The following is a 21,775-nucleotide window of genomic DNA, read 5'->3' as shown; positions in this document are numbered from 1 at the left end:
TGCCTCCAATCACCCCCTGCCTCCAATCTCCATGCGCAGTTCCAAGCCGAACCGATCTCGGCTATTTTTTACTGGCACATTTCCGCAACCACGAACATTTACTAACGGGGAAAAAAAAGTCTACTACACAGAGAGCCTTGTAGAACACCTACCTTGAACGGTAAGAATAATTTGCATTGTCCTCGGACTGTGTTCGGTTTGTACTGAGCACGTATACATTCCATCGTCTGATATTTCCACTTTCTGTATCCGCAGATTATAATCCTTTTTGCTTGAAGCTGAGATTGAAACTCTGGGGTCCACTGACCACTTGTCGTTCCCCGCAAATATAATACTGGAACGGTTCAACCAGGCTCCTTTAGATGCTCCATCCTCCAGTATACACCTGTGGACAATGAAATAAGAGTTATTGAGATGACATTCATACTACAAATAGTGCTGCTGATTGCTGAAGCTTCCAATAAAAAAAAGAAAATAAAACAAATCTTGATAACCTATTAAAGTAAAGTACCAGTCAAAATAAAATAAAAAGTAAAGTAAAAATGGTTTAAAGAGCTACAAAAGCTACTACATTTTTTTTTGGTCCAGTCTTTGGGTTTATCAACGTCTAAGCTTCCTGCTTTATTCCAAGGTCAGTGCTCCCAATTTGTTCTTATTAGCTTTTGACCTCTTTAACCACTTCAGCCCCGGACCATTTGGCTGGCCAAAGACCAGGCCACTTTTTGCCGGCACAGCGTCGCTTTAACTGACAATTGCGCGGTCATGCGACATGACTCCCAAACAAAATCACATCCTTTTTTTCCCCACAAATAGAGCTTTTTTTTGTGGTATTTGATCACCTCTGCGGTTTTTATTTTTTGCGCTATAAACAAAAAAAGAGCGAAAATTTAGAAACAAAATCCAATATTTTTTACTCTTTGCTATAATAAATATCCCCTAAAAAATATATACAGTATATATAAAAAAAAAAAAATTCTTCAGTTTAGGCCGTTATGTATTCTTCTACATATCTTTGGTAAAAAAAATCACAATAAGCGTTTATTGATTGGTTTGCGCAAAAGTTTTAGGGCCAGATTCACATAGAATTGCCCTGGCGCAGCGTATCAGAGAAACGCTACGCCGCCGTATCTTACCTGACTCTAAGTCGAATCCAGGAAGATTTTGCGCCGTAAGTTACGGCGGCGTAGTGTATCTCTCGGCGCCTATTTCAAATTGGGCGGGTAGGGGGCGTGATTCTTTTAAATGAAGCGTGTCCCCGCGCCGATTGAACTGCGCATGCTCCGTTTGGAAATTTCCCGCCTTGCTTTGCGCAAAATGACGTCGCACCGACGTCATTTGTTGAACTTAGACGTGAGTTACGTCCTTTCTTATTCACGGACGACTTACGCAAAAATTTTGAAATTCGACACGGGAACGACGGCCATACTTTAACATGGCAGGTCTATCTATACGCCACGAAATAGCAGCTTTAACTATACGCCGGAAAAAGCCGACAAGAGACGACGTAAGAGAATGCGATGGCCGCACGTACCTTCGTGGATCGACGGTACCCCCCAATTAGCATACCCCACGCGGAAAACGACGCAAACTCCACCCAGCGGGTGCCGAAGTATTGCACCTACGATCCGAAGGCGTACGAAGCCGTACGCCTGTAGGATCAAACCCAGATGCCGTCGTATCTTGGTTTGAGGATTCAAACTAAAGATACGACGCAGCAAATTTGAAAGTACGCTGGTGTATCAGTAGGTACGCCGGCGTACTTGCTCTGAGAATCTGGCCCATAGCGTCTACAAAATAGGGCATAGTTTTATGGCATTTTTATTAATATTTTTTTTTTTTACTAGTAATGGCGGTGATCAGCGATTTTTATCGTGACTGTGACATTATGGCGGACACATTGGACACTTTTGACACCATTTTGGGACCACTGTCATTTTTACAGCGACCAGTGCTATAAAAATGCACTGATTACTGTAAAAATTACACTGGCAGGGGAGGGGTTAACCTGTAGGGGGCGCTGAAGGGGTTACGTGTGACCTAGGGAGTGATTATAACTGTTAGGGGGGGGCGTGGCTACGAGTGACACGTCACTGGTCGCTGTTCCCGATGAGGGGGAACAGACGATCAGTGACAAGTCACTAGGAAGAATGGGGAGATGCTGTGTTTACACTGACATCTCCCCGTTCTTCAGTTCTGTGACCCGATCGCGGGACACCGGCGGACATCTAGTTTGCGGACGCGGTCACAAGCGCGCCGGCACGTGCGCGACCACATGGCGGCAAATTAAAGGGGGCGTATATATACGCCCATTTGCGCAGCCGTGCCATTCTGTCGCCGTAAAAACTTGTGCGGCAGTTGTCGGCAAGCGGTTAAGGAGTCTCGGCTTTTCCTCCAGATACCAAATGTTCTAAAGGTCTTTCTGCTTTACATAAATAAAGTAATGACAGAGATTGTTGATCCAAGGGCTTTTTTCTTCCCCCCCACCCCCCCACCTCCGAACACCGTTTCTTGTTTCCTCACCCTACCCATTTCCTAGTACTGCCACTTTTAGAGAATAAAGAGCCAATTGTCATTTTGAGGTGCTAAGAAATTAGTATGGAATATGTTAATACCAAAAAAGCAATACATTAGATCCCCTACAGCCAGCAACAATAGACCACCCCCCCCCCCCCAAAAAAAACAAAAAACAATAGAACCCCAACAACAATGAATCCACAAGCAACAATAGATCCCCACAGCAACAATAGACCCCAATAACAATATATCCCACAGCAACAATAGACCCCAATAACAATATATCCCACAGCAACAATAGACTTCTTGCAACCAAATACCTCCCCTCTTACAACAAAATTCCTCCCCTCCGGCAACAATGGACCTCTTGCAACCAAATACCTCCCCTCCAGCAACAACAGGCCTCTTTCAACCAAATACCTCCCCTCCAGCAACATCAAATCTCTTGCAACCAAATACCTCCCCTCCAGCAACAACAGGCCTCTTTCAACCAAATACCTCCCCTCCAGCAACAATAGACCTCTTGCAACAAAATTCCTCCCCTCCGGCAACAATAGACCTCTTGCAACAAAAATCCTCCCCTCCAGCAACAATAGACCTCTTGCAACAAATACCTCCCCTCCAACAACAATAGCTCCACCCCAGAAAAAAAATAGATCTCCCAGCAGTCAGCATCAACAGACCTTCCAGCATCTAGCAACATAATGCCCCTCCCTCAACAGTGGATCCCCCACCAGTAAGAATATACCTCCCCTACAACAACAGACTCCCCAGTGACAATAGATCCCCCAGCAGCCAGTATCCAAAGACCATCCAGCACACTCCAACATACTTTGCCATTACATACATTCAGTGCTGGAGGTGTCAGAACTGCGTTCCCCAACGTTCCCACATAAAAAACCCTGTCTATGGAGGTTTTCAATTTATTTACAAAGAAGAACAGCTAAAGCTCGTTTGGCTGTACTTCTGTGGATCACAGGATTGCCGGTCTTCTGCAGTTCTCTGACCTGTTTTAGCTGAAGCCCGCTGTCGGCTGACGTTACAGATCAGGCTCAGGAAAGATCGGGACCATATGGTCGGAATCTGCCTGGACTGGCACCCAACTCAGCCTCTGAGCTAACCGGTGAGAGCTTAAGACGGCCACTCCCACCCCCTCCACAGGGGGAAATTTGGGTCGGATTGGGGCAGTGCAGAGAACCGGTGATTGACAGTCACCAGCTCTTTGCTCAGGGAGCTCTGAGAACCCTTTACATCAATTGTGCTTCAGTGTTTTTTTTTTTTTAACAGGTATTACTTGCAGATCTAGAAAGTTATCAGAGAGATTTTCGGTCCAAGGACCACGGCTATGGAATGCTCTACCCACTACCATCCTCTTGGAGGAAAACCATTGGGCCTTTAGGAAAAAACTAAAGACCCACCTCTTCTGAAAGACCGGTACGACTCTGGATGCTAAGGCCCAGATTCACAAAGGAGATACGACGGAGTATCTCAGATACTCCGTCGTATCTCTCAGGCCTTGTACTCACGAGCAGACATGTCCGATGAAGACGGTCCGCGGACCGTTTTCATCGGACATGTCTGCCCGGGGACTTCTGTTCGATGGCTGTACACACCATCGAACAGAAGTCCGCGCGTAAACAATACGCGGGGCGTGTACGCGCTGTCGCCGCGTCGATGACGCGGCGACGCGGGCGGGCCTGCCTTTTAAATGCTTCCACGCATGCGTCGAAGTCATTCGATGCATGCGAGGGATGGCGGGCGGCCGGACATGTACGGTAGGTCTGTACAGACGACCGTACATGTCCGGGCGGACAGGTTTCCTGTCCGATCCGCCCGAAAATGGTCCGCTCGGGCCTACACACGACCGAACATGTCTGCTGAAACTGGTCCGCGGACCAGTTTCAGCAGACATGTTCGGTCGTGTGTACAGGGCCTTAGAGTATCTATGCGGCTGATTCATAGAATCAGTTACGCATAGATAGCCATAAGATCTGACAGGTGTAATTGTTTTACACTGTCGGATCTTAGGATGCAGTACCGCGGCCGCCGCTGGGGGGAGTTTGCGTCGTAAACCAGCGTCGGGTATGCAAATTAGGAGTTACGGCGATCCACAACGGTTTTTCGCGTTCGCTACGTCGCCGCTACTCTAGTTTCCCGTCACAAAGTTAGTCGTCGTTTTTGGTGCCTTAACTTTAGTCAGCAAACGTATTGCTGTCTAAAGTATGGCCGTCGTTCCCGCGTCGAAATTTAAAATTTCACGTCGTTTGCGTAAGCCGTCCGGGAATACGGAAGTACGCTACGCACGTCGTCGTTCGAAAAAATTACGTCACTTCGCGCAAAGCACGGCGGGAGTTACGAAACGGAGCAGTAGGTCCGGCGCGGGAGTGCGCCTAATTTAAATGGCACACGCCCATTTAAATTACGCGGGCTTACGCCGGAGGCCGCCGGCGTAGTTTTCATCACAAGTGCTTTGTGAATCAGGCACTTGCAATGAAAACTCATTATTTACTCACATATTTACTCTTACAAGTTCAAAACCAGAACTTTAAAAAGCTGCCAAGTGTTTGAAAACAAGGTCACCTGGAAAAAATAATTCAATACATCCAACAAACAATTTTGATTTTCTTTTTTTATCATAATTGAGCGATTCAATTTTTTTTCCCCGCAATGTATTCATGTTTTGGTTTGTATGAATGTTCACAGGTGCAAAATCAATGTTTTTAATTCACAGTATGCCGTATACAGTAGTCTAAATCAATTACCATCATTTTCCTATAATCAAGGCTGGGCGCGCTATCTGTGCTTGGATTACAAAGATGCATATAAAAGCTGCTATGAATAATAATAATTATCAAAACAAAACCACAATATTATTTGTATAATTAATTGGCCATGACTAATTAAACATATGTGCAGATTTAAAGGGTTTCCAAGCAAAAGCTATGTTTGCTCTATGCCTTCACACAAGAAGGGTTCCTGCACACTTATAGTCAGTGGCGGCTGGTGTATATTTTCTTTTGGGGGGGGCAAACAGTACGTCACCCCCCTCCCTCCTGTCGGTCAGTCTGCCAGCTTCCCCTTCTCCTGCTCTCCATCACCGGCAGCTTCTCATACCCCTGTTCTCCATCACCGGAGGCTTCCCATTCTCCTGCTCTCCATCACTGGAGGCTTTCCGTTCTCCTGCTCTTCGTCACCGGAGGCTTCCCATTCTCCTGCCCCCTATCACTGGAGGCTTCCCGTTCTCCTGCCCCCCCATCACCGGAGGCTTCCCGTTCTTCTGTTCTCCATCACTGGCAGCTTCCGATTCTCCTGATCTCCATCACCGGAGGCTTCCCGTTATCCTGCCTCCCATCACTGGAGGCTTCCCGTTCTCCTGCCCCCCATCACTGGAGGCTTCCCGTTCTCCTGCTCTCCATCACCGGAGGCTTCCCGTTCTCCTGCTCTCCATCACCGGAGGCTTCCCGTTCTCCTGCTCTTCACCACCGGAGGCTTCCCTTTCTCCTGCTCTCCATCACCGGTGGCTTCCCGATCTCCATCACCGGAGGATGAACTTTCTCCTGCTCTCCATCACCGGAGGCTTCTGGTTCTCCTGCTCTCCATCACCAGCAGCTTCCCATTCTCCTGCTCTCCATCACCGGAGGCTTCCCGTTCTCCTGCTCTCCATCACCGGTGGCTTCCCGATCTCCATCACCGGAGACTGAACGTTCTCCTGCTCTCCATCACCGGAGGCTTCTGGTTCTCCTGCTCTCCATCACCGGCAGCTTCCCATTCTCCTGCTCTCCATCACCGGAGGCTTCCCGTTCTCCTGCTCTCCATCACCGGAGGCTTCCCGTTCTCCTGCGCTCCATCAACGGAGGCTTCCCGTTCTCCTGCGCTCCACCACCGGAGGCTTCCCGTTCTCCTGCTCTCCATCACCGGAGGCTTCCCGTTCTCCTGCTCTCCATCCCTGGAGGCTTCCCGTTCTCCTGCGCTCCACCACCGGAGGCTTCCCGTTCTCCTGCTCTCCATCACCGGAGGCTTCCCGTTCTCCTGCTCTCCATCACCGGAGGCTTCCCGTTCTCCTGCTCTCCATCCCCGGAGGCTTCCCGTTCTCCTGCTCTCCACCACCGGAGGCTTCCCGTTCTCCTGCTCTCCATCACCGGAGGCTTCCCGTTCTCCTGCTCTCCATCATTGGAGGCTTCCCGTTCTCCTGCTCTCCATCAACGGAGGCTTTCCGTTCTCCTGCTCTCCATCAACGGAGGCTTCCCGTTCTCCTGCTCTCCATCACCGGCAGCTTCTCATTCTCCTGCTCTCCATCACCGGAGGCTTCCCGTTCTCCTGCTCTCCATCACCAGAGCCTTCCCGCTCTCCTGCTCTCCATCACCGGAGCCTTCCCGCTCTCCTGCTCTCCATCACCGGATGCTTCCCGTTCTCCTGCACTCCACTCCATTTCCTTCTTCTCTTTTCAGCCAATCGGAAAAAGGGTCCCACACCCACTTCTGATTAGCCGGGTCAAGGATCAGTGTTTCATATTCATTCCCTGTTGTAACACACCTGGGTGGGCTCCGGTCGCATACTCTGGGACCTGAGCCCACCCGATTTTCGAAGCCTATTAGAGTTATGCGCCCAGTGCCCCGACAGGGGCAGGACGCATGAATAAGGGACCATGCATACATTCCATTACCATATAGGGGGTGGCCTGGAGAGAGGGGGCGGTGCCTGGGCACCCCTAATGGACGGGCCGCCACAGTGATCTCTTTCCACCGAGGGACCAAGATTTAAAATCTGATCTGCGGTGCCACAACACAACATGCACCAAAATTAAAAGCCCCTTAATGTTGAAATAAGGACATGAAAAGTTAACATGTTACCATTGTTGAGAAATATACTTATAAAACAACTAAGAAAGGAATGTCACAACATTGTCACTACAAAAGTGATTTCTGCTCACTCTTTTTAAAAAGAAAAATCTGTAATTGATTTTGCACATCTGTACAACAGAAAGAATGTATTGCAAATGTGTCTAAAGCCAATAAAAAAAAAGAATGTGCAATTTCCACCTCCAAGCAACACAATCCAAAACCAGTCCATAGAATCAGTATCTGGCACCAAGCATAAGAAATCTCCTTTATTACAAAATATTTTGAAGCTGAACTCCAGGGAAACAGCAACACCGCAAATATACAGAAACACTCAAGAAGCTTGTTTACCTGGCAAAGGATTTGTTTTTCTGTCCATCCAGATCTGAGATTTACAGAGCTCTGTCATGCCACACAGTCCTGCCTGGTAGGGAAGGGCACCTGATTTTTATCTGATGCAGTTAAGTAACAGTTACAGGTCTTAACCCTCCCCCAATCCATGACTGAACAGTGAATGGAGAAGCAGCTGACAGATGATCTATTTTCTCTGTCACTGTTTTCTACTGAGTCAAATTCAGGACCTTACACAGCTTACATAAAAAAAAAAAAAGCAAAAACCAGAATTCCTCTCCCCGTCTCCCTAAATTCTCCTTCTATGTTTATTGTTAGCACATGAGCACTGCAGCACAATTGATTGGCTCTTTGTGTTGCTTTTTCCTCCCCTAGTCTAAGCTCTGCTGTATAGGGGTCATGGGTGGTGGATAGCGAGATGGCAAGACTAAGGCCAAGTGTTTAATCAAGCAGGGATCGACGGTAAAAAAAGTAGGTGGTGGCAAGTGAAAGGGAAAAAAAACTCTCCCTCCCTCTCTCTCCCCCTCTCTCCCATCCTCCCTCACCCTCTCTCTCTCTATCCCTCCCTCCCCCTTTTCCTCTCTTCCTTCCCCCATCTCTCTCTCCCCCTTCTCTCCTTTACCCTCACTCCTCTCTCTCTCTCTCCCTCTTCCTCCCGCTCCCTCTCTCTATCCCTCCCCCTCTCTCTCTCTCCCTGCCTCCCCCTATCTCTCCCTTTCCCTCCCCTCTCTCTCCCTCCCTTTCCCTTCCTCTCACTCTCTCCCTTTCCCTCTCCATTTCCCTTCCTCCCACTCTCCATCTCCCTTTCCCTTCCTCTCCCTCTCTCTCTCCCCCTTTTCATTCCTCTCCCTCTCTCTCCCTTTCTCATCCTCTCCCTCTCTCTCTTTCCGTTACTCTACCTCTCTCCTTTTCTCATCCTCTCTCTCTCTCTCCCCCTTTCCCTTCCTCTCTCTCTCTCTCTCTCTCCCCCTTTCCCTTTCTCTCCCCTTCCCTTTCTCTCTCTCCCTTTCCCTTCCTCTCCCTCTCCCTTTCTTTTCCTCTCCCTCTCTCTCCCTTTCCATTCCTCTCTCCCCCTTTCCCTTCCTCAGCCTCTTTCCCTTCCTCTCCCTCTTTCTCCCTTTCCCTTCCTCTCCCTTTCCCTTCCTCTCTTTCCCTTTCCCTTCCTGTCTTTCCCTTTCCCTTCCTCTCTTTCCCTTCTTCTCTTTCCCTTTCCCTTCTTCTCCCTCTCTCTCCCTTTCCCTTTCTCTCCATCTATCTCACCCTTTCCCTTCCTCTCTCTACCCCTTTCCCTTCCTCTCTCTCTTTCCCTTCCTCTCCCTCTTTCCCTTCCTCTCCCTCTTTCCCTTCCTCTCCCTCTTTCCCTTCCTCTCCCTCTCTCTCCCTTTCCCTTCCTCTCTTTCCCTTCCTCTCCCTCAAAGGGAGGGGCCCTTCCTCTCCCTCTCTCGTCTTCTTTCCCTTCCCCTCCATCTCTCTCCCTCCCCTTCCTCTCCCCTTCCCTTCCTCTCTCTCCCCCTTTATTTTCCTCTCCCTCTCTCTCCATTTCCCCTCCTCTCCCTCTCTCTCTCCCCCTTTCCTTCCTCTCCCTCCCTTTCCCTCCCTCTCCCTCTTTCCCTTCCTCTCCCTCTCTCTCTCCCCCTTTCCCTTCCTCTTCCTTTCCCTTCCTCTCCCTTTCCATTCTTCTCCCTCTCTCTCCCTTTCTCTTCATCTCCCTCTCTCTCCCCCTTTCCCTTCCTCTCGCTCTCCCTCCCTTTCCCTCTCTCTCCCTCTTTCCCGTCCTCTCCCTCTTTCCCTTTCTCTCCCTATCTCTCCCTTTTCCTTCCTCTCTTTCCCTTTCCCTTTCTCTCCCTCTCTCTTCCTTTCCCTTCCTCTCCCTCTCTCTCCCTTTTCCTTCCTCTCTCTCTTCCTTTCTTCCCAATCTTCCCCCCTCTCCATTTCCCTTCCTCTCCCTCTCACTTGCCCTCCCTCCCTCTCCTATGTATATATATATATATATATATATATATATATATATATATCCCTTTCTTCCTCATGTGCATATATATATATATATATATATATATATATATATATATATATATATATATATATATATATATATATATATATATATTATATACAGTAATGGAAATATGGTACAGCAAACATATACAAATTGGAAAGTTACATTACTTTAAGGCAAGCATATAGAAAATTACACAGAGGATATGCTCAGTGGCAATTGATTATAGCCTTTTTTTTTCTTTTACAGGAGAACTGCATTTTATTTTGCTAACTCCATTATAGTAATAACTTCTGCCACCTGTGTTTTTGTTTCTATCTTTGTTCATTGGCAGAAAGCAGCATGCAGTCACCGAGCCATCAGTCAGACGCAGAACACAAACACCTGCAGGTACAAAAGAGATTCGGGTTCCAGCAGACAGCCACATGATTCAGAAAATAATGCAGACTGTGAAGATGAGGCATCAATATTTAGAATTTTTGTCTTCATAGATTGTTTTTGTTGTACTGTGCTTATTCAATGGGAATAAATAACAAATTAATAAGAAATGTGGTGATGGTGGTTTGGAGCTTGCTGTTCAGCTTTACAATTCTTTATAACCTTAAAAATAAATACTTAAAAATAGATAATAATACAAATGTCATGTAAGTTTTTCTTTCTCCCAGTTAAAGCTACCGCGTTTCCCCGAAAATAGCGTTATTTTCCAGGAGGGCTGCAAAATAAGCCCTACCCTGAAAATAAGCCCTAGTTCAACCATTTCAGCCCCAAAGACCAGGCCACTTTTTGCGATTCGGCACTGCGTCGCTTTAACTGACAATTGCACGGTCGTGCGACGTGACGTCCAAACAAAATTGACGTCCTTTTTTCCCCACAAACAGAGCTTTCTTTTGGTGGTATTTGATCGCCTCTGCGGTTTTTATTTTTTGTGCTATAAACAAAAATAGGGCGACAACTTTGAAAAAAAAGCAATATTTTTTGCTATAATAAGTTTTCCCCCAAAAAAATTCTCAGTTCAGGCCGATATATATTCTACATATTTTTGAAAAAAAATAATTACAATAAAGCGTATATTGATTGGTTTGCGCAAAAGTTATAGTGTCTGTAAAATAGGGGATAGTTTTATGGCCTTGAATTATGCATCAAAGGGGTTGTAAAGGTTTGTTTTTTATTTTCTAAATAGGTTCCTTTAACCACTTAAGACCTGGACCTTTTGGCAGCCAAAGGACCCGGCCAGTTTTTACGATTCGGCACTGCGTCGCTTTAACAGACAATTGCGCGGTCGTGCGACGTGGCTCCCAAACAAAATTGCCGTCCTTTTTTCCCACAAATAGAGCTTTCTTTTGGTGGTATTTGATCACCTCTGCGGTTTTTAGTTTTTTGCGCTATAAACAAAAATAGAGCGACAATTTTGAAAAAAATTCAATATTTTTTACTTTTTGCTATAATAAATATCCCCCAAAAATATATAAAAAAAAATGTTTTCCTCAGTTTAGGCCGATACGTATTCTTCTACCTATTTTTGGTAAAAAAAAAATCACAATAAGCGTTTATCGGTTGGTTTGCGCAAAATTTATAGCGTTTACAAAATAGGGGATGGTTTTATTGCATTTTTATAATTTCTTTTTTTTTTTTTTTACTGTTAATGGCGGCGATCAGCATTTTTTTCCGTAACTGCGACATTATGGCGGACAATTTGGACAATTTTGACACATTTTTGGGACCATTGTCATTTTCACAGCAAAAAAAATGCATTAAAAATGCATTGTTTACGGTGAAAATTACAATTTCCGTTTGGGAGTTAACCACTAGGGGGGGCCCTGAAGGGGTTAAGTGTGACCTCATCTGTGTTTCTAACTGTAGGGGGCGGGGCTGGATGCGTGACGTCATTGATCGTGTTTCCCTATATCAGGGAACAGACGATCAATGACAGCGCCACAGTGAAGAACGGGGAAGCTGTGTTTACACACACCTTTCCCCGTTCTTCAGCTCCGGGGACCGATCGCGGGACTCCATCGGCGATCGGGTCCCGCGGCCACGGAGCTTTGGACCCAGGGCCGGATTCCAGACAAGGCCAACAAGGCTAGGCCTCGGGGCGGCAGTGGGTGCAGGGGCGGCACTGCAGCTGAGAGGAGAGGACAGTTTCACATTAATTTCCGGTGTTCCCCCCTGTCATGTCACGGATGGTGAGAGGAGAGAAAACAGAGGGAAGAGGAGGTGAGCAGCAACCCCCCCCCCCCCCCCGGTTTGTCATTGTCATTTTGTCAGACCCCCCGCCTCTCAATGTCACCCCCCCTGCTTCTCAATTTTTGGCAACAGCACCCCCCCCCCCCCGCCTCTCAATGTCATATTCGACAGCAAACCCCCACCCCTCCTTCTTCGTGTGTTGCCGGAAAAAAAAGTCCCCCGGCGGATAATGTCCCCCCTGTACTGCGCAGCCTTGGGGAGGCAAAGGGAGTAAATCCGGGCCTGTTCGGACCACGACTGGGCACTTAAAGAGGACGTACCTGTACGTGCCTGTGCCCAGCCGTGCCATTCTGCCGACGTATATCTGCAGGAGGCGGTCCTTAAGTGGTTAAAGCGACACAGTGCCGAATCGCAAAAAGTGCTCTGGTCAGGAAGGGGGTAAATTCTTCCGAGGCTGAAGTGGTTAAAATATGCTTCTAAAACGCTTGTATACCTGTAAAAATAAAAACAGCTAAAATAAAAAATGCCTAAAATCCCCCCGAAAACGCTCTGCTTAGATTATATGCTGCCCTAAAAGTACCACGCAGCGCTCCGGATCCAACCATTCTCTAGGACTATGCTTCTGCATGTATTAAGTGTCGAGTGGTAAATGCCCTTAAGGTTTAATAACAGAAAGGTCATCCCCTCGGTAGAAACAACTTACATTATTCAGGTCTTTAATTAAAATGCGTAAAATGTTCCTGAACACAGTGAGACTCTCTCGTCGTATTTTCCTTTCGCTTCCATGACACGTCCCCATAAAAAGTTGCGTCTCTAATTATTCATGGGCATGCAATCATTTTTTTTCTTTATTTTTTGTATCTGTTGTCTTTACAAGATATATATTTCAAGACACGGGAGAGGAAATTTGATGCAGGTATTCAAAAAAATCAAATTAAAACTGGCTTTCCTAGAGGCGCACAAAGGGCGGACGCCAAACAAAGAAAAGCGAGAGGAAAAAAGTTATATTCCTGGTTGACAATAGGCATCTAAGAAGACTTCTATGGATTATGAGAATGTTTTTTTTCCGTTGCATTTAACCGGCAACGTTACTGACAACTGTATGAAACTAATAACGTGGCGGAAAAGGAACAAAGTGTACAAAGAAAAAAAAAAAAAAAACTAATTTCAGATCAGCTTCAACATCGCCAGAATCAAAAAGCAGAAGCCTTAAAGGTCATTCTTAATTGAAAGTCTTTGCGGCATGTATTGAGTGGAAAAATGCATGTCTCACTCACACAAAAACTCTCAGAAAAAAATAAATAAGTAGAAAAGTAGAATGCCCGGCTTTTTCTGCAACGAGGATATAAGCCTCGTTCTATAAAAAAAAAAATGATATAAAAATGATGAAGATCAACAAAAGGGACTGTAACCTTATCTCGGAGTGTTTGAAAATGATTTCTGACCAAGCGGTTCAGGCGAGAACGTCGTGTTTTTTCACAGAGGCTCCAAGATGTAAAGGATATTGTGTGTCCTGACTTCTTTTTTATTTTTTTCACACTCACAAAGACAAAAGTTGGACCTTTGTTCATTCCTAGGTTTGATTGATTTTTTTTTTCCCACATTTTTTTTTTTTGTCTGCGAAAAAGTAAAAAGACAAGAAATTGATTGGCAGCACCGGATCATTTTTCTTTTGTCTGCAGAAAACGTTGAAGCCACAATGTTGGGCATGAGTTGGACACCATTACTGGGACAGAGAAAAGGAACCGCGATCTACAGAGTGAAAAAAAATGTTAATGATGAAAAATTTGCTTTTTTTTTTTGTAGCGCCATGCGTTTATTAACGTTTTCATGAATTTGGGGGCAGACTGATGTCAACCTTTTTTAAAGTTTGTATCAACTAGATGTAACATGCCTATTTTTTTTTTTTAGTTCAAATGAAGTATTTTAGTTTGGGAATTAAATATCTTGCAGATCCTTTAGTCTGTTGGATGAGAAATTTGTCCAACTAAAATCAGCTGCCAATGTTGGAGTGTACGGACCCCTGTACTGTAGGGAATGTGCACTGATGGGCCCCTGTACTGTAGGGAATGTGCACCAATGAGTCCATATAATGTAGGGAATGTGCACTAGTGAGCCCCTGTACTATAGGAAATGTGCACTGAAGAGCCTCCGTACTGTAGGGAATGTGCATTGATCAGCCCCTGTACTGTAGGGAAAGTGCACTGAAGAGCCTCCATACTGTAGGGAATGTGCATTGATCAGCTCCTGTACTGTAGGGAATGTGCATTGATCAGCTCCTGTACTGTAGGGAATGTGCAATGATGAGCCCCTGTACTGTAGGGAATTTGCACTGATGAGCCCCTGTACTGTAGGGAAAGTGCACTGATGAGTCCATATAATGTAGGGAATGTGCACTAGTGAGCCCCTGTACTATAGGAAATGTGCACTATAGAGCCTCCGTACTTTAGGGAATGTGCATTGATCAGCTCCTGTACTGTAGGGCATGTGCACTGATAAACCCCTGTACTATAGTGAATGTGCACTGAAGAGCCTCCGTACTGAAGAGAATGTGCACTGATGAGCCCCTGTATTGTAGGGAATGTGCACTGTTGAGCCCCTGTACTGTAGGGAATGTTCATTAACTGCTGCTTTCTGAACTGTGCAGTTTTCTTAGCTAAAAACAAACATTAGCTTGAACTCATGCCGCGTACACACGATCATTTTTCGGCATGAAAAAAAACGACGTTTTTAAAAACGTCATTTAAAATGATCGTGTGTGGGCTACACGTAATTTTTCGGCTTCTGAAAAAATGTAGTTTTTCGGGTTGTAAAAAGGACGTTTTAAACCTGCGCATGCCCAGAAGCAAGTTATGAAACGGGAGCGCTCGTTCTGGTAAAACTACCGTTCATAATGGAGTAAGCACATTCATCACCCTGTAACAGACAGAAAAGCGCAAATTGTCTTTTACTAACAGGGAATCAGCTAAAGCAGCCCAAAGGCGAATAGAACTTCCCCTTCAGAGTGCCGTCGTATGTGTTGTACGTCACCGCGCTTTGTTCATCATTTTTTAAAAACGATGGTGTGTGGGCAGGGCAACATCGTTTTTAATGATGAAGTTGGAAAAACTTCGTTTTTTGGACATGCTGAAAAATAACGTTTTTCTTTCATGCCGAAAAATGATCGTGTGTACGCGGCATTAAATTTATAAAATTGCATTTTTACTTCAAAGCAGCCTTCATCACCGTTCTATCCAAGAGGAATGGTGCCCACAATGCTTTTTAGGCCATGGAGAAGCCAAACTAAATCCAATAATTGGGGGAGAATGGGAAAATGTCCCTTACATTGGTGGCCAGGAGGAAGATTGGCACCCATTAATGATAGTAAAGTCTCCTGACCTACTCTGTGCCATGCAAACCCTTGTGCAATGACTTACAAATAGGTGTCTTTCATGGTATCCCATTCCTAACCCACACCATTTAGGAGATTTTGCATGATTTCTTTTGAGAATGACATCACTAGTAAATACGCACTTTGTCCCCCATTGACGGCATGCTTAGTGTGCTGGCAGTCTCACCATACAGGTACCGTGCCTCCATCTTCAGCACTCCACAACCATGGATAGCAATTCAACAAGAGTTCAGACCCATTATTATTACTGTTCACTGTGCATGAGCGAGATTATATCCCTGACGCAAATATGGTGCCGACTTCGGCCAAAACAGAGGCAAAAGAAATAAAGAGGAAAAAAAAACAATAAGAAACATGCTATGGGGATAGAAGGGGGTGTGGCTGATATGTCCTAGATGGTAGATATGGCACCTCAATGATTATTGGAAAAAAAGGAACCAAGGGAATGGGGAGTATCACGGTGCCAAACGACTCAAGAAATCATTAAAAATAAAGTATTTTATTACATCAATATTGTAAAACATAGGAGTGGTTATATCAAGAAAGGCATCCTCTACGTCCCTCTAGATCAGTGGTTCTTAACCTGGGGGTCGGGACCCCCCTGGGGGGTCGAATGAGGATTTGCCAGGGGTCACCAAATCTTGGGCTGTTCCTGAATACCGCACTGCCCTCCCAGCCCAGCTGGGCTTTCCCTGGAGCCCAAGGCCACCCACTCAGCCTCTTCACAGCTGCCCACTCAGTTCCCGGCATAGCTGGGGGGCAGAGATTAGAGGTCAGCTGACTGGTGAGGAATGTGAAGTGGGAGGGACTGGAGGAGACCCCATCTCCTGATTTTGGCATAGGTGTCACTGCTACGAGACACAGTGAGTAACACTACCTGTGATTGGAGTTGCCATTAAAAGTCCCCACTACAGTTCTCGGATCAGCAGATGACCTTGATAAAGAGCACCTAAGTTGGCTGATCGGGAGCTCCCCCCAGTATTGTCACTGATCCCAACTCCCCCCATCAAGGAGTAAGAGAAGGGATAAAAATAGAGAATACATGGAAGGGAGGGGAAAAGAGGGTGAGGAACAAAGAAAAAGGGAGAGAAAGAATAAGAGAAAGAACAAGAAAGAGAGAGGGATGGGGAAGAAAAAACAGGAAATAGTATAGAGAGGTAAAAGGGAAAGAAAGGAGAACAAAGAGAAAGAGTGGTAGATCCTAAAATGTACTATAAGGGGTTTTAATACTTTACGAGTGGGAGGGACTGTGGGTTAGGTGCAAATTACTTACCTTGCCTTGGGTGCTGACAACCCATGCTATGAAAATAATTGTACTGTTAGGCCCCGTACACACGACCGAGTTTCTCGGCAGAATCCAGCAAGAAACTCGATGGGAGACGTATTCTGCCGAGAAAAACGGTCGTGTGTACACTTTTCACCGAGAAACCCGTCGGGAAACTCGTCGAGCCAAATAGAGAGCATGTTCTCTATTTCCTCGTTGGGCAATGGGGAAATTTGGCTCGACGAGTTTTTTGACAGCCGAACGTGAAACTCGACGAGAAAAACGATGTGTTTTGCTCGTCGAGTTTCTCGGTCGTGTGTACGGGGCCTGAGGGGGTCCCCACAACTTGGGAAATGTTATCAAGGGGTCAAGGCACCAGGAAGGTTGAGAACCACTGCTCTAGATCTCAATGTTCTCAGCCCCAGTCTCTAGCAGGGATAAGCCACAGGGGAGCTTAACTAAAGGGTTTGCAGAGATGCCCTCCTTGGCTCCTTCACACTCCAAATCGGGATGTCTACCTCTTAGTTGTACGGCTGCTAAACCTTTGTGATTCTAGAGAGGAACTGGATGAAAGAAGTGATTATTCCAGGACTGCTAGCTGCTGATAATGGTCCATCCAGGTATAAAGGGAAAGATAACAGTGTTTACCATCAATGTGTACTGATTCTTTAAAGCTACCCTCAAACACATTCTTGGAGACGGAACAGATGCTGCCATTTTAAATAACTACCAGTCTGGCGAGTGATGAGTATTCATGGCCATAACGTTCCAAGTGTTGGCTTCATTACTAACCTGCCCACCCAGCTGCTATACATTGCCAACTTGTGTGAGTGCCTCAAGAATCATTTGTTCAGTGCTTACAATAACAATTAACAAACAGTCATAGGTGATTAGATTAATAAATGTATAGTGTGTGACTATATGTAACCATCCTTATGCCCAAAGGACAGGCGAAAAAAGACCAAGTAGCCCATTGAGTCTGACCCTTTTTTTAAATATATATATACACAGGCCCAGATTTACTCCCTTTGCCGCCCCAAGGCCAGGTCCTTTAATGCCGCCCCCCACACACACATACACACACACACCATCACATAGGGGGCTTCTGAGCCCCCCCATATGATAGAAATTAGGTAAAAAAATAAAAATTAAAAAAATGTAATTACATTAACCACTTCCATACAGGGCACGTATACACCTTCCCGCCCAAGCCAATTTTCAGCTTTCAGCACTGTCGCACTTTGAATGACAATTGCGCGGTCATGCTACACTGTACCCAAACAAAATTGGCGTCCTTTTTTCCCCACAAATAGAGTTTTCTTTTGGTGGTATTTGATCACCTCTGCTATTTTTTTTTTGCGCAACAACTAAAAAAAGACTGAAAATTTAGAAAAAAAATTAAGTTTTTATTTTTTTCTGTTAATTTTTTTGTAAATAAGTACGTTTTCTCTTTCAATTACGGGCACTGATATGGCGGCACTGATGAGATGGCACTGATGGACATCGATGAGGTAGCACTGACGGGCACAGATAAGGTGGCACTGATTGGCGGCGCTGGTATGCGGCACTGATGGGCACACATAGGCGGCACTGATGGGCACACATAGGCGGCACTGATGGGCACACATAGGCGGCACTGATGGGCACATAGGCGGCACTGATGGGCACATAGGCGGCACTGATGGGCACATAGGCGGCACTGATGGGCACACATAGGCGGCACAGATGGGCACTCATGGGTGGCACTTATGGGTGGCACTGATGGATACTTATGGTTGGCACAGATGGGCACTGATAGGTGGGCACTGGGCATGGATGGGCACTGTGGGGTGGCACTGATGGACACTGTGGGTGGCACTGATGGACACTGTGGGTGGCACTGATGAACACTGTGGGGTGGCACTGATGGACACTGTGGGGCGGCACTTATTTTTCCTATGTTGCCAGTCAGTGCCCATTTGTGGGCACTCATTGGCATCTTTTTTTTATTTTTAATGGTGTTTTTTTTTTTTACTTTTTTTTTTTTTGAGACTTTTTTTTTATTTTTTTAGACTTTTTTTTTTTTTGTTGCCCTTCCCTGGTGGTCCAGGGTGGGCTTCCCTGGTGGTCCATGTGGCGATCCGAGGGGGGGCTGCGCTGATAAACAATCAGCGCGAACCCCCCCTGTCAGGAGAGCCGCCGATCGGCTCTCCTCTACTCGCGTCTGTCAGACACGAGTGAGGAAGAGCCGTCGACGGCTCTTCCTGTTTACATCGTGAACAGCCGTGGTTGGACACGGCTGATCACGTGGTAAAGAGTCTCTGTGAGAGACTCTTTACCTTGATCGGTGTTGCGGGGTGTCAGACTGACACCCCGCAACAACGATCGCCGCGATGCGCACCCCCAATATTTTGGATGCCCGCTAGGTGGCGCTTCCATTGCGGTCGGCGTAGAATATGTAAACGAGGAGATACGCCGATTCACGAACGTACGCCCGGCCGACACAGTACTTTTACGCCGTTTACGTAAGAGTTAGGCCGCGTAAAGTTAGAGCTAGGCTCTAGTCTAGTGGAATAGTAATGTCAAGTATGGCCGCCGTTCCCGCATCGAAATTTGAAATTTTTACGTTGTTTGCGTAAGTCGTCCGTGAATCGGGATTTACGTAGTTTACGTCCACGTCAAAATCAATAGGCCCGTGCGGCGTACTTAGCCGCAATGCACACTGGGAAATGTAGTCGCCCGGCGCAAAAACGTCAAAAACGTGAGGTCAAGCCTCATTGCCATAAAACACGCCCCCCATCCAACACATTTGAATTAGGCGCCCTTACGCCCGCCGATTCAGGCTACGCCGACATTACTGAGCAGGCAAGTACATTGTGAATCATGTACTTGCCTCGCTAACTTACAGCGGCGTAGCTCAAATTCCTTAAGCTACGCCGCCGCAAAGTTACGCGTCCGTACCTGAATCTACCTAATTGTGTTATAATTTGTTGATGTTCATTTGATTATTCGCTGATACAGCACTTATACATATTTTTATATGTGCCTATATCTTATTTTGGAAAGATGGTGTCACCTGACCCGTGTCCTCATTGATTTCAGTTTATTCACTCTTAGCACATACTAATTCCTTCTATGCACTCACATTGTTGTGGTTTAAGCACCCCGCCCATTTCAGCACAATTTTAGGTGTGCACGTTCACCCATCTCTACGCTTAACATAGTAAATATCACATCTACTTTCGAAAAAAGATCTTCAGTAACGAAGAAAAAGAAAAGAATCGAAACGACTTTTGCCATTTCAAGTGTGAACTTTACTAAAATTAAACACGCAGCGAACCGCGCAGCGATAATGACAACATGGAAATTGGAACCATTAAAGGCTCCGGCAATACGGCGTGGTAAAAACGCGTCATGGTAATTAATAATGGAGCAAGAGGTTGTCTACACATACGGACAGGTGTTATAGTTTAATATAGTGCAGATAAGTCACACTCTATACATGGAAGGGTCAATTCATTAACTGAAGTTAGATCTTCACTCCTTTATGAAAGATGAGGAATTACAGTGGAAATCAAAGCATCAGAATAAAGCCGTAGAGTTTAGTAGCAAACCCACATTAAAAATGCAATAAAAAATGTTAAGTTATGAAAAAAAAATGATGAGAATTTTCTTTCAGTTAAACTTTGGTTTATAAAAATAAATTCTATTCCAATGTTTATTACTATCTTCAAAAAAGTTCCTTCTATTGCCCTCAGCCTCCTCCAAATTTCCAAATTCCCTTTTTTTGCTGCTGTGATCTATCTTTATGTTATGATTTATCTTTATATCAGTGGCGGCTGGTGCTCAAAATTTTTTGGGGGGGGCCGCAAACAACCTGAAAAATTCTGAAAAAAGACACCATCAATTACAGCCTCCTTGTACCATCAAATACAGCCACTGTGCCCATCAAACGCAGCCAACGTGCCCATCAAACGCAGCCACTGTGCCCATCAAATGCTGCCAGTGTGCCCATCAAATGCAGCCACTGTGCCATCAAACGCAGCCACTGTGCCATCAAACGCAGCCACTGTGCCATCAAACGCAGACACTGTGCCCATCAAATGCAGCCAATGTGCCAAACAGAGCCACTGTGCCTATCAAATGCTGCTAGTGTGCCCATCAAATGCAGACACTGTGCCCATCAATTGCAGCCACTGTGCCCATCAAACGCAGCCACTGTGCCCATCAAACGCAGCCACTGTGCCAAACAAAGCCACTGTGCCCATCAAATGCTGCCAGTGTGCCCATCAAATGCAGCCACTGTGCCATCAAACGCAGCCATTGTGCCATCAAACGCAGCCACCGTGCCATCAAACGCAGACACTGTGCCCATCAAATGCAGCCACTGTGCCAAACAGAGCCACTGTGCCCATCAAATGCTGCCAGTGTGCCCATCAAATGCAGCCACTATGCCCATCAAATGCAGCCACTGTGCCCATCAATTGCTGCCACTGTGCCCATCAAACGCAGCCACTGTGCTGTGCCCATCAAACACAGCCACTGTGCCATCAAACGCAGCCACTGTGCCAACAAACGCAGCCACTGTGCCCATCAAACGCAGCCAGTGTGCCAAACAAAGCCACTGTGCCCATCAAATGCTGCCAGTGTGCCCATCAAATGCTGCCACTGTGCCCCATGAAACGCAGCTACTGTGCCATATCAAATGCTGCCAGTGTTCCCTCCGACTGCCATCTGCACCTACCCTGTCTCAGTGGGGCAGTGGGTGGCGGCGAGCAGTGTCCTCTGTGTCCTCGATGTTCCTCGATGTCTTCTCTCTTCCCGTCCTCTGCTATGATTGGACACAGCGCCTGACGTTTCAGCCAATCAGGTGACGGGTAACAGATCCGAGCACCTGATTGGCGGAGAGGCGGTTTAGTGTTAGGAAAGCGAATATTCATTCGCTTTTCTAACACAGCTGAGTGACCTGTGAGCGCCCAGCATGGCGCTCGCAGTGATGCCTATTAGAGCCTATGACTCTAATCATGTGCTTAAAAAAAAAACTGCTGCTGTAATTCTGGCACCCATCGTCCAAAAAGGGGCGGGGCACCTGAATAGGGGGTGGAATGCATGAATCTCTCTATTGGTGATAAAGGGGTGGCTGGAGAGAGAGGGCGGCGCCCGTGCGCCCCTTATGGATGCACCACCAATGGCTGTTATATTCGTTCTCCATGATGCCACTCTATGTAGGAATGTAGCCCCCCCATCTCTTGCTC

General features: G+C 46.3%; 1 protein-coding gene across 6 annotated transcripts in view; it reads right to left on the bottom strand.

Moving 5' to 3' along the window:
* NEGR1 (neuronal growth regulator 1) overlaps window positions 1-21,775 on the bottom strand; it is a 641,177-nt gene that overhangs the window by 377,694 nt on the left and 241,708 nt on the right. For all 6 annotated transcript variants that reach the window (XM_040360703.1, XM_040360701.1, XM_040360702.1 and 3 more), the window contains exon 2: window positions 153-385. In XM_040360703.1, the coding sequence (XP_040216637.1) occupies window positions 153-385 (233 nt within the window). The remainder of the gene's footprint in view (window positions 1-152; window positions 386-21,775) is intronic.

This window comes from Rana temporaria, chromosome 7 (assembly GCF_905171775.1).
Source record: "Rana temporaria chromosome 7, aRanTem1.1, whole genome shotgun sequence".
In the NCBI taxonomy this organism is placed as follows: Eukaryota; Metazoa; Chordata; class Amphibia; order Anura; family Ranidae; genus Rana; species Rana temporaria.
This window is presented reverse-complemented; position numbering and strand designations above follow the sequence as displayed.